Here is a 13,875-nt window from a genome sequence, read left to right as displayed (position 1 = left end):
GAGATTTATATATATTATTAAAATTTATTTATTTTTATTTACAACAGGTGGCAGAAATAATAGACGTCTATGAAACGGCTAAAGTATACAACTTGGGCAATACTAGAACAAATAAAGGTTTGAAATTGAGACACGGGACGCAGGACAGAGTGTTTCGATTGGAATTCGTTAGTAATCAGGTAAATAGGAATGTTTTTGAAGTGAAACTTCTTTATCGGGGTTGGAAAAAAAATGAGTGTAACATTTTTTCGTTACGCGTGACATTTTTCCGTTACGCGCCATCTTTTTCTTATCCCTACCACGCGTGATTCGACGTATTTCTGTAAAGTTGCATATAGTAAATTATTTTTTGAAAAATAAGGTCATAAAGAAGTTTCACTTCTTACGTGTGTACACTAGTACACGCGCACATTTTATTTATATATGTCCCTTTTTGAAGTGAAACTTCTTAAATCGCGTTGAGAGTAAAATTTCAAGGTCATGGCTATTGCCATGAGTAAGACAACGCGTTTCGTAGGCGTCACGAGTAAGACAACGATTTTGGTATATTTGAATCTTGTCAAAGAAGTTTCACTTCCGACACGTGTGTTCGTCACACGCACACATTCATAGAATAATTGTCTTTTTTTTTAAATTAATGTACATATGTTTTTTTTTTGTAGGAATTCACAGACACAGAGTTCCAGAAATGGTTCAAGGCTATAAAGGACGCGAATAAGAAGCCGCCGACTATGGATTTTGTTCGAAACAAAATTACTGAAGTTAAAGACGCACTTATGTATGAGTTTAAGGTAAAATAACTTTATTTATCCCTACTAATAATATTATAAATGCGAAAGTAACTCTGTCTGTCTGTCTGTCACGCTTTCCCGCTTAAACCTCTAACCGATTTTGATGAAATTTGGCACAGGCAATCTTTAGACCCTGAGAAACAACATAGGCTACCTTTTATCAAAACACCACGCGGGCGAAGCCGCGGGCGGAAGCTAGTATGTAATAATTTTAATTTTAATAGCTGGGTGTGTGATAAAAAAGTGTATTTTACACGGAATTTTCGACCTAAATTAATTAAAATTTTAAATAGCTTATTTTCCAGTGAAAGTTGCATTAAAATCGGTTCTTAATTCACCTAACTTGAAAAACAGACAGATTGAAAAGAATTGAGTTGTAATGATTTCTAAAAGTACAAAAAGTTTTCACCTGAATATATAAAATTAAATTTACCTAAACGCTAGCAGTAAATACTAAATATACAATAATAAAAATGGTTTTAGAAATAAATCAATTACAAAAAAAAAAGATAGATAAATAAGATAAATTTCAGGAAGAGGACGTAGAAAAGATAGTCGCGGAAAAAGAAAGATTCCGCTCGCATCCGACGAACTACGCCATGAAGAAAACACAACTCATGAAGGAGAGAGATGTCGCACAATTGAGGTAATTAATTACATACATACATACAAACACAATATTATGATTATGCATATTATAAGTAAAAAGGTGTAGATAGGTTACCAACACAACATTCAATCTGCGCACACACGATTAGATGTCAAAGTGAGATGGCATGATTTAACAATCGCGAGCGAGAAAGAGACAACTGAAGTAAATTGTGGCTAATTAGCCACATTTGGAAGTTTTACAATCGGAGCGCTAATAGCTTATCTACATCTTTTAACTTATACTATCTATACCTATACATATTATAATTAAATCGTAGGAAAGTCAAAACTGTACATTACATATTTTTTTAAAAGAATGCTTGAGGCTCTACTATCGATACCGAAGCCAAAAATATAGTTTTTAAAATGTTTGTCTGTATGTATGTTCGGGCTAATCTCATAAAGTACTGCATGGATTTAGTTTAAATTTGGTACAGAGATAGCTTGGGACCTAAGGAGCAGGCGGAGAGCTAGTCACTTATATAAGCAACTTTTTCTCCATAGATACTGCTTTCCGAATCGGTGGTAAATGTTAAAATATGTTGTGACGATTCGAAAGTGCTTCTCGAAGAAGTCTAATTGAATAAATAAATGTTTTAGTTTGAAAATAATTTTTCCTTCAATTGATTATTTAGTTTGACTAAGTTAGCTGTCAGGTCAAAAGTTTTATTAATTACAATTTTCATAAAAATTATTAGTACTACATACTTCTATAATATTTTAATTTGTTAGTAGTTATTTGTTATTTTTACGCAAACCATTATATTTTTATTATTTTTCTATTAAAATAAATTTATTAAACATTTTTCAGAGGCGACGAAGAACTAGTAATGGATTTAAATGCAAAAATACAAGAATTGGAAGATCGAGCCAGTCAATTGGACAAAACGCGAACGTCGTCCATACAAAGTATATCGTATATAAATAATAGGAACAGGAAATTGAATGTGGAAACCGCGGAAAAGGCTATTATGGAAGAGGTGAGATTTTGATAAGAGTAGACCGTAAAAGACCGGAGTAGACCGGAGTAGACTAGTAGACTAAGTGGTTATAAAGTATAGGGAAAGTTTATATTTATTTATTTTGTAAGAGTAGACCGTAAAAGACCGGAGTAGACTAGTAGACCAAGTTGTTATAATATAGGGAATGTTTATGGAGTAAATAAGTTAACTAAATTTGTTTATAACGAGATATTTAATAATTAGAACTTTGCAAAATCGGTTCAGCCGTTATAAAGATAAACAATTTTAAAGTTTGTGTTATGGGTAGAGATATTAACTAAGATTGTCGTTTACCATTTAAATACAAAACTATTTCAGTTAAAAAATTCGTTTATTATTGGAAAGCTACTAAGTAATTACTTATCCTTTTTGAACAGCATTAAGCTGTATTTCTTTACTTTTTTTTTAATATTTAATCGAATTCTTGTTGTATTGTCATCATTACAAACAGACATTACAACCAAATTAATTTCCTTATATATTATTCGTATTATTTATTTCTTCACAGGTAAAAGCGAACAAAGGTAAAAAGACAGACGATCCATTCACAAGGCGGCACACAAAACCCGTGATGAATTTCAAGTCACATGTGGGCGGACGGAGTCAGGTGAGATAATAGATAAACTTATATTAAATATTAATTTTATTTTAAACTTGATTTATTCATTATATTACATAGATGTTTGCTCTGTGTCTGGGTGTTAATTATCTATATAAGTATTTATTTAAAATTATATATGTATGTTTATCAGCCATCTGGTTGCCATAACACAAGCGAAAAGCTTAGTATGGGATCAGATCGTGCCGTGTGTGAAAATTGTCCTGAAATATTTATTTATTTATTTATTATTATCTCAAGGTTTGCACACTTTGCAGCGACTGCGAGCGTGAATATATCGCGTTTAAAATCCGTTAAAATCTTTAATTTTCTAAATGTATAATACTCGCATAAAATTAAACACTAGAAAATGTTATCTTATATTTATTATTAAAGAGTAAAAAAATAACTAAACAGTAATTTTAATAGCCCCGATAGCCTATTTGACACTTCTTGACCATTTTTCACACAATATGCTGAATTTAATCAGCTTATAAAGATACACTATGTATCGCTAATTATTTTGTATCAATCATGAAACTGCATCAAATTGCAAGCTATTTCGATCCAAATTTAGTGAACTTAACACGAAATCTCCGATAAAACAATATAATAAAAAATGACTTCAAACCTTAGCGACCTTAATCTTCAAGTTTAGCACTAATGATTTATATTAGATTATATAAAATATAATAATTTATTTGATTACATTATATTTCATAAAACAGGAGTTAGAAAAGAATCAAGAAGAGGAAGCGGTCGCGCAGAAACAGAGAGAGGAAGAGAGTAAAGTAATTAAGGAGAGACAGGAAAAAGAGAGATTGGCGGTAAGATATAGAAAAAAATAATTATTATGGTTGCAAATATATATCAATCATAATAAGGGCCGATTTTTCAATGCTTGGATAAAACTTATCCGTCCAATAAAGTATTACACAATAATATTAAAATGTCACGTAAACTGCCAAAAACGGGCAATTAGAATACGTTTTTAAAATGGTGGTTTTATACATTATTCGACGAATAAGTTTTATCCAAGCATTGAAAAATCGGCCCTTAGCCGCTCAAGTTTAAGCGAGATCAGTAAGAAAATTACTGTCGCTTTTGACGAGTTTATAATATTCATTTAATCCGAACTACAACTGTTTGTTTTAAGTTTTAACCTGACATTTTAACTTCACATTTATCTGAAATATAAATTGGACTGTAGCATTATCTAGATTTCCATTTTAACCCTACCCTCCATATATAATAGCACTGAAATAAAAAAAAAGAATACAATTTCGCCCTGGAAATACGAAAGACGCGGATTTGAATCCCGTCTCGTGATCGACTTTTTCGACTCTTTAACTTACACTTTCATTTACACTCTAACTTACACTTTAACTTACACTTTAACCTACACTTACACTTTCACTCCCACTTTAACTTACACTCTAACTTACACGTTACACTTTAACTTACACTTTCACTCCCACTTTCAACTTACACTCTAACTTACACTTCAACTTACCTTTTAACTTTCACTTACCCTTTAACTTACACTTACACTTAACTTTCACTTTACCAATTACAGCAAGCAACAGAAGTAGAAAGAAGCAAGCCGCGAGAGAAGAGCTCGACAGACAACAGTCTTTACTCTTTGCACGATTTTGATATTAATATTGATATCGATTTGCCTATAGCTAGTGAGTATTTTTAATAATATACTATAATTGATTTTAGAATATATTATTTAATTGACAAATACAGGTAAATTAGCTTGGAGAAATTTTTGCATATGTAGTGGTGTGTATATTACTCAGATCTTAGAGCGCGTTTCCACTATATCGTTCTGGCCTATACAAAAATGTTTCGATATCCTAACATTACTATTTAATTTTATACTTATTCCTAGCAACACTTTTGTTTTCAATAAAAACAAGTTTTTATTTGAAAGAAAATGGTTTTGACTTTATAAAAAAAAATATATCATTCAATTTTACGTCCTTGAGCAAACGACAAGGCGACTACCGTGAAACAATAAAATATCGTGTCCATAATAATTTGTTTCATAATTAATATTTGACCATAATAATTACGAAACAAAACAAATAAATAAATCGTCACTTGATAGTGGAAAGTGGAAACACGCACAAAACCAGAATAAACCAGTTTACGCTGTCCGCAGGTGCCACGTGCAGTCGTTTGGTCCCGTTAGAACATAAAGCACATTTCATTCAAAAATTATAATTATTATGTACGTAGTTTAATTGATAAATTTTGTATTTGTTGATTGTTGTTATTATTTGTTATTATTGTTATAATATTTGTTGAAGTGAATTACATGTCCCGCAGCCGGAGGCCCCAAATGAAAACTCAGATGTACTTAAAAACTACATTTAATAGCTAAAATGAGACTTTTACACCCATGTCTGCACGATGCAGACCGGAGTTAAAGAATGAATTTATACAGTTTAATAATTATAAAGACGTAAGCTTGGATGCTAACTAAGGGAAATCGCATCCACATTCTATTCCCGTGCGAACGGCGTATTCAGCAGTTTTGTATGAAGGCAGGGCCATAACTAGTGTTTAATTTGTGTGTAAGTGTTGTAACTTTATATTGTTAATTCAATATGGCTCCAGTGTTAAAACATGGTCGAGGCAAGCCTTTGACTTCTCAAACTAAAGAATTAAACTTTAAATGTCGTTTCTTTTTCAGGTTAGTAAATTTTTCATTTTAGTAACATTGTTAATGTAAAAGTTATATGTATGTTAAATGTGCAAATATTAAAATAAAGTCTCATCTTTTTCAGAGGAGAAACACATATAGTTTAATTTAAAATCCCTTATATATACAGGGTTACTTGTAAAACACCGGCAACCTCGCAGGACAAGATAGCTAACATCATAAGTAACAACATTTGTTCTACGACTTTTGATAATTTGTTAGATTTTATTTTCATACAAAAATAAATATTCATTTAATTTTCCGTCTATAATAAACTCTACGCCTCCCAAAAATTACGTAAACAAAAAGCGAACGAGAGGGGGAAGGGGGCGTCGCGTCGTCCATCCGATAATTAATAGAACATAGACTTACAAATGTAAGGAGAGTACAATAAAAGTTTAAAAAATCATTTAAAAATAATTTATTGCGTTATGCCAAAAGTCGTAGAACAAATGTTGTTACTTATGATGTTAGCTATCTTGTCCTGCGAGGTTGCTGGTGTTTTACAAGTAACCCTGTATAAAATAAAAACTAAAAATAAAATGTTGTTTTATTTTATTTGCTGACCATACACTACTACAAACGCAAAAATTTCTCCAAGCTAATTTACCTGTACCTATTTTTAAGAAGATTGAGGCTGAAAAACTTAATTAATATGTATAATGTTTATTCTAAAGCTTAAATGTGTGTGTGAGTGTGTGTGTGTCTAAACCATCAAACAACATTTTTATGTACTTTTATTTCTTGCTACTGGTGGTATTTATATTTCAATTAAAGAATTTCTTATCTTACCTATAAAGTATGTAGTTTAGATTTAAGGTTGACTAAATGTTTTCTTCAAATTTATAAGTTAAAAAACGTAATTTTTTTAATTGTTATTTGAAAATTACATCACAGAAGCAATCTTGTACTGTACACACACATCGAAAAAATTGATATACAGTGAAACTTGGTTAAGTGGGACCTGGATAAGTGAGAAACCTCCATAACTGGAACTCATGCTGAGGTCCCAACACTTTGGCACTGAATTACCTCTATTAGTGGGACGAGGTAAACCTCTATATCTGGGATTTGTTCTTTCGATTTATCATCATAGTTACCTCTATAACTGAGACAGCAAGTAAATTTTATATGCATAAAACTCTGTAACTAAGATAACATTGTTTGTTTACTCATTCTTATTCAACCCACTAATTCCACTCGTAATTCCAAGTACGTCAGTACAAATTTTGAGCTTCAATTACCTTCAGTTTTAGTTTCGCTTTACTATCATACAGATGTTTATTTGAAAAATGTCAAAACGAAAGCTACAATCGTTATCACCCCTCTTTAAATGAGACAGATATTTATTTATACCTATATATCTGAGACACTGGGTAAGTGGAATACCTCTATAAGTGAAACGACATTGCAGGTCCCTTGATGTCTCGCTTAACCAGGTTTCACTGTAATTGGTTTTTATATATTTTTTAATATTTTAACTTAATTTTTATCCACAGGAGCGGTAACAAGCCAGCCGAAGCAAATTACTACGAAAGTGAAAGAAACAGGCCCGAAGCGATCTTTGAATCTCGAGGAATACAAGAAAAGACACGGGCTCATATAGTATTGCTTTACTAGTTTAGACGCGCGTGTTTGTTTAGTTTTTTCATCAATAAATATTTGTTTTTGAAGTGAAACTTCTTAAGAGTAAAATTTCAAGGTCGCGTCATGGCAATACTTTCATGGAGTAAGGATTTTGGTATCTTTGAATCTTGCCAAAGAAGTTTCACTTCTGACACGTGTGCTCGGCACACACACTTTTTTTTCTCTGTATTTTGTTGTGTTAGCTCTCACACGCTTAGCTTTGTAGTGCAATTAAAATTGAGTATGTATAGTTTTTAAATTTGCAAAGAAAACGACGTAAAATAAACAACTAGACGTCAAAAATTGTCCGAAACAAAACTCTGCCTATGTGTGTATTAGGCAGAGTTTTATTACGAGCGTATACTGAAAATTGTCCAAATCAAAACTCTGCCTATGCGTGTATTAGGCAGAGTTTTCTAATGAGCGTCAAAAAAGCGTGTATTAGGCAGACTTTTCTTATAAACTTTTTAATGTACTTTGAACGTTACTGCCTCGGAATAAGGTGTTTATTTCAATGTTTTATACAAAAATCGGACAATTTTTGTACTTTTAATATGCGATTTTGAATCTAGTTGTATATAATATGGAATTATTTAAAAGCTGAATGTTTGTGAATGAAAGAATATGTGTTTTTTTTTTGTTTGTAAGTACGTGAATACTTAGAAATTGAAGATTTTAACGGATTTTTAACGCGATTTATTCATTGTATTTATTTTACGACTACCGGATTCATTGTATTAATTACTGACATCTTCAATTTCTAAATTAAACATAATAATAAATTTATTATAATGCATACAGAATACAAGATTGGTATATACAGAAAGTAAAAATATTTGTTTATATTTTTCTTATTAAAATGTAATTTTTAACATAACTTGCTAAATTAATATGTTTCGTTCCGAATTTTCTCAAATATTCTTACATCTTACATTATTTACTACTGTCTACTTATTTGTTTCACTAGATGACTTCTTAGATATTTCTTTTGCTTTTAAATTGAAAACTAACTTTTAAGATACTCATTATTTCTCAAAAATACAATAAATAATCTAAATACTATGTGATTCAACAAAAAAATAGTCTTCACTTTCTAAAAGCAAATTCTAATAAAACTGAATTATGTCTTCCCACAAAAAATACCATATACAAAGCTGTGAAATTGATAACAAAATATACAGACATTAGTATAAGTAAATAATTAAAACTTTTTAAATGAACACGCGCCCTTAGTTTAGAAAATATGTACTATTTATAGTATATACCCATAGTGATTTTTATTTCATGAACAAGTAAAATATACAATTTTGTAGATCTCGTATTACAAAATATTTCGTAGTTACTTGAAGCTAATTTGAAATAGACGAAACATACAGAAAAATGTCGAAAACACGAATATGTTTTGTAATCCAAGAAATATGTAACAATCTTCCAAATATTTTACAAACTACCTTCATTTATTATAAAAAAAATGTGTGCGTGTACTAGTGTACACACGTAAGAAGTGAAACTTCTTTATGACCTTATTTTTCAAAAAATAATTTACTATATGCAACTTTACAGAAATACGTCGAATGAAAGATGGCGCGTAACGGAAAAATGTCACGCGTAACGAAAAATGTTACACTAAATTTTTTTCCAACCCCGATAAAGAAGTTTCACTTCAAAAATAAATAATAAAGAATAAAAAACCGGATACCACCACATGTTAGTTATAAATAAGTTAATTTAGTTAAGTTTTTTTTTTAGTTATTTGTTTACGTTATTGTACAAAAATTATACTTTTTGACGGGTTTAAAACCAGTTTAAAAACCGGTAACGTGGATTTTTTTCCTCGACGATACAATGGTTCTGAAGTCACGTAATTTTTTTTTAATTGTATGTATTTATAATTTTAGCGGAAATTGTTGAAAAATATTCTGGTAATTTGTTTGTAAAATATGGTATAGTATGTACTATCTTTCGAAATAAATTATTATCATAATATGTATTAAATAAGTTAAAAAACGGTTAAAATGAAAACCAACTGAACTGATCTTTATTTATAAAATAAAACAATATTATTACTCTTACCTACAATTTCATTAATTACAATTATTTATGTAATTTATAAAAGGTATTAAAGAAAACCTTATTTCTATATTCATATGATATTATTTACCCTACACCCTGATTTTATTTGTTTTAACGATATTTCCCATAAAACAAACTTCCTCGTAGATAATTAAAGTTATTTAAAATCGATATTTAACGAACATACAAGAGCAATTTCGAATGGCACGTTTACATTATGTCGTTACGATATTTTATCGTAGACTTGGCTTTATCGACGCTTTATATATTACCAATTGAATTAGATACCAATGTTATATACAATTAACCATATTTGAAGCGAAACTTCTTTAGGCGCGTTGAGAGTTAAACTTCAAGGTCATGGCAATACCGTCACGTCATGGAGTAAGGAGACGATTTTGGTATCTTTCTAGCCAAAGAAGTTTCACAACTGACGCGTGTGCTCGGCACACACGCTTTCTGTTTATAAATGTACAATGTTTTGTATAAATAGATTAAAATTTAAAACCAATCATACAAATATAGCAATAAATATATAAAGCCTTATTGAAAATTGTAATCATTATATTATAATCTAGTTTATTCAATGAACAAACACCATTCGTTCAGCGATTGTTACCTTACTTACGTATTTATTTATTTATTCGTATTGTGTGACTTAAAAGTAACTTAACATCTTTAATTTTAAAGTTATTTTATTTGATATGAAAAAAAAACTTGATATAGCTATCCCTCTGGTCTAACACACATTTATATGATAAATAAATATGTATTGGAGACATTATAACTATCTTCAATTTTAAAATGACATACAAAAAAACTTGATTTTATCGTTCTTCTTCAGTCTTCTTCATAATATAAATATAGATAAAGACAAAAACAGGGTTAATTTCGAATTTAATATATAAACGATCAATTGCTATTACTCAAAATACATACGAATAAAAATAATCATAATGCTACTCCAAAAAGTCATTTTTATTCCGTAAATTTTTCACACAACACAATATTCTACAATTTCACACAAACTTTCATGTTTCTAATATAAATAAGTCATACATAATATCAATTACTACTTAGGAGTTTTCAACAATACTAAAATATGAAGTCTTATATCAATGTCACGATTTTCTAAGCATACAGGAACAACGATATTTTTGTCGTAACAATATCGTGTGAACGGATGGTGACGATAATCGGTAACATCTACGATATGTGAATAATTTTAATTATATTTAGTGTAATCTATTTATTTTGTAATTATCATTACTTAACTCGGTAAAGCTCAAATGCTTAATAAATTTTTTAAAAGCGACATTTTTTTTTTATTGTATTCCATATTTTTTTCCTTAATTTTCCTTTAGCACACATAATTGAAGATAAAAAGGTGAGAAAATCTTATATCTTTGTGAAAGAAACCATGGGTTTTGAAAATTCAGCTAATAGGTAAGGTGTATACTAAATCTCACCAAAATAGGTTCAGCGATTTATTGCATATATATAAATATAATATAATAGGAAATATACACAATTTTATAATATATATATATATACACAATTTTATAAGTCAAATTCTCTTAATAGGAAAAGGAAATAAAGTACACTTTAAAAACGATAAATATTTATTTCTAAAAAATCGTTTACCATTTTCGACGCATGTTGTTTCCCTGTTAACGGCTGAAAATAAATTATATAGATATTATTATAAATCTTGTTTAAAAAGCCATCATCAAAAAACAAGAATTGCAATTGGCAGACTGAACATTTACTTTAGCAAAAGGTCAAATTTAATTTTCACCTAAAATGTTGCTCTCCAATACAGTATTTCTTCAATGGCGTCAATATGCAGATTTTTGCTTTTTGAACCTAAAATGAATACATAAAAAATAAATTAGCCACAGAATATAATGAAATACAGTAAACTAAGGTCGTTTATTTGGTCGATGTGCGGTTCAGGTACCTACACTTCAAGAAGTCAAAATTATCTGCATTGATTGAGCGCAAAATGCAACACTATCTTTATTTATTTTTATTTGCGCATCTACTATGAAAATACATCTACAAACACCCATAAATATTGATCTACAGACTAGTCTCGACTAATGGATTCACTTCGATACATTTGCTACCTATACATTTGCAAAAAAAAGTTACGCATCACAATTTTACGACAGCGCAAGAGACAAGAGTTACATTATTATAACCGTTTTTTACAATCTACATTTTTTACAAGCTACATCTGTGTCGTTTCGCATTATCTTATTAGGTCTCCTGTGGCCGTGGGTCTCAATATCAAATAAGCGGAGACCTGAAATTATGCCACCACAAACATTTAGCTGTTTATTATGAAACCATTCATTATGCTGCTGTTGTCGTCGTTAATTTAAAATATACTGTGAAAATATTATATACTTAGTTTCAAGTTTATACTCACAGGAGGGCGAGCGGGAACGGGTCTCTAAAAAATTTGAGGTTCTTTAGTTCTTATGCGATAAACAAAAAAATATTATGAATGTTATTCAACATTTGGTATTATGTGCTTACCCGTTTCTTATTCGTATGTGGAAGAGTAGGTTCCTAAAAATATATAAAGGACGATCAATTTTTAAACGAATATTAAGTACCTACAAGTCTATTATGGTATGGCGATATTCGACCATGTTTGTATTGATACAATTTTATTTCTTTTTTAAGACTTTTTGTGCATAAATTTAACCTACTATAAAAATATGGCTACGTGAACCTACGAATCACTATAAAGCAGCTACGTTTGGTAGATTAACATTTGCAAAATAGGTGAACATTTAAAATTTTGTACAATTACATTCATAACTTCACTGATGATAAACAGAATATGTGCGTGTGTTAAGAAAATTACAGCGGGGTCAATCACGAGATGGGTGACCGCTTACCTACTACTATTATTTGTACTATTTGTACGTCTCTATCCTTCATTAAATAAACCGAGCTGAAATTTTTGTTTCTTAATTTATTTGAACCCGCTTATCTCAGACCTATTTCAGAGGAGGCGCTACAACAAGATTTGTTAAATAGGTAATAATTATAGTAACTACAATACTCACTTCATGGTAGGCTTCGTGATATTCTTCCGCAAACTCGGGATCACTAACCTAAATAAATAAATAAGTAATAATTTAGCCGCTGTTTAGTTACTCATGAGGTTGAAAATAAATAACTATGGAAATTACATTAAAATAGTAGTATAAACAAGATTTACTACAAAACATCTTACCAGACCATGTATGTCATCATCTCCATCATCAGTGTGACGATATGGTGGAGCGCGATACTGTAAAAATGTAATTATGCTATATAATTTAATTTAGGGTACAATCCGCATCGTTTCAATTATTTTTTTTCTTTTTTTATCAGTATCTAGGTGCTTGGTGTACTAGACCTGAATAAATCTACTATTTATATATTTATAAAATAAATGAAAAAGGCGTTTCGACGACCCAGGAATAGTTAGTACATATATGAATAGCATTGTTAAAACGTAAATTTACAAAATTTAAATTTACGTTTTTAAACATGAAATCGGTGTATCCTGCAGTAATGTTATTACATAAGCACGTGTTTTAACCAAAGATCACTAAAATTACTTACTGCATGTGAATGAGGTCGCTGTTCTCGTAACATTACTTGAGATAAACCTCCAACAGCAAGACCAATCAAAACCAAAATCATAAAAAACCTAGTCATTATAAATTGAATGCCCAAATACGAAATAATACAAGAACCACCCTTATATACCTATGTAATTAATTAAATTATTAATTGCAACACATTGCTTTGATTGCCAATTTTCACCTTATAATTAATGAATTTTCATGCTTTTTGATAGAGTAGGTAGGTATATTGGTCCTTAACTAGTTTTAATTTGAAAACTATTCTATGACCGTGATTCGTGAGTTCTCAAGTTTGACTCTTTTCGATTTTCTCAATTTTCTTATAGGTTTTCTTTACTCTATAGAATATAGATGCTTGAAAACTACTCTAGGAAAGATGGTGCTAGTGGCTACATATTTCAATTTTGTCAGGTTCTGGAGAAGATCTATCACGCAATGCAATCTAGTTAAAGATAAAAGACATCTGTTGAGATATTTCAAAACTCTCTTGCTCTTTTCAACTGTAAGGTATTCGGTACACACGTTAATATTGTAGTTACTTGTAAAGTAAATCAATCAAGATTTTAAACAAATTTTGATATGAAATCTATTAATAGCACTTATGTAATGTATTTTTAATCAAAATTAATACATGTCTGCGGACTGCGTGTACTTAGAACATTATAATTTAATATTACATACTAACATTTATGATAACGTATGCACATTAAGAAATTAAAGATTTTAACAGATTTTAAACGCGATTTATTCATTATATTATTAACCCGACGTT

General features: G+C 29.9%; 1 protein-coding gene and 1 long non-coding RNA gene across 5 annotated transcripts in view; one reads left to right on the top strand and one right to left on the bottom strand.

Moving 5' to 3' along the window:
- The window catches only part of Rtf1 (RNA polymerase-associated protein Rtf1), a 30,249-nt gene extending 22,264 nt beyond the window's left edge, over positions 1-7,985 (top strand). For 2 of the 4 annotated variants that reach the window (XM_089711895.1, XM_089711894.1), the window contains exons 12-19: positions 48-179; positions 663-791; positions 1,325-1,437; positions 2,254-2,422; positions 2,952-3,050; positions 3,770-3,868; positions 4,618-4,729; positions 7,254-7,806. In XM_089711895.1, coding sequence (XP_089568021.1) covers positions 48-179; positions 663-791; positions 1,325-1,437; positions 2,254-2,422; positions 2,952-3,050; positions 3,770-3,868; positions 4,618-4,729; positions 7,254-7,360 — 960 coding nt within the window. In that variant the 3' untranslated portion in view covers positions 7,361-7,806. The other 2 variants (XR_016317829.1, XR_016317828.1) reach the window with 2 other exon arrangements.
- A 3,046-nt stretch (positions 7,986-11,031) lies between these two features.
- LOC149476664 (uncharacterized) lies at positions 11,032-13,204 on the bottom strand. The gene is made up of 6 exons (XR_016317845.1): positions 13,081-13,204; positions 12,707-12,763; positions 12,537-12,584; positions 11,888-11,911; positions 11,252-11,319; positions 11,032-11,130 (listed from the first exon to the last, which is right to left on the bottom strand). It is a non-coding gene; the product is annotated as an uncharacterized LOC149476664 (long non-coding RNA).
- Between the last annotated feature and the right edge of the window lie 671 nt (positions 13,205-13,875).

Source organism: Colias philodice, chromosome 27 (genome assembly GCF_061535455.1).
Source record: "Colias philodice isolate Cphi_HAF_F1 chromosome 27, ilColPhil1 Martin Lab GWU primary, whole genome shotgun sequence".
NCBI classification, from domain to species: Eukaryota; Metazoa; Arthropoda; class Insecta; order Lepidoptera; family Pieridae; genus Colias; species Colias philodice.
Note: the sequence above shows the minus strand (reverse complement) of the source record. Positions and strands in the feature narration are given on the sequence as shown.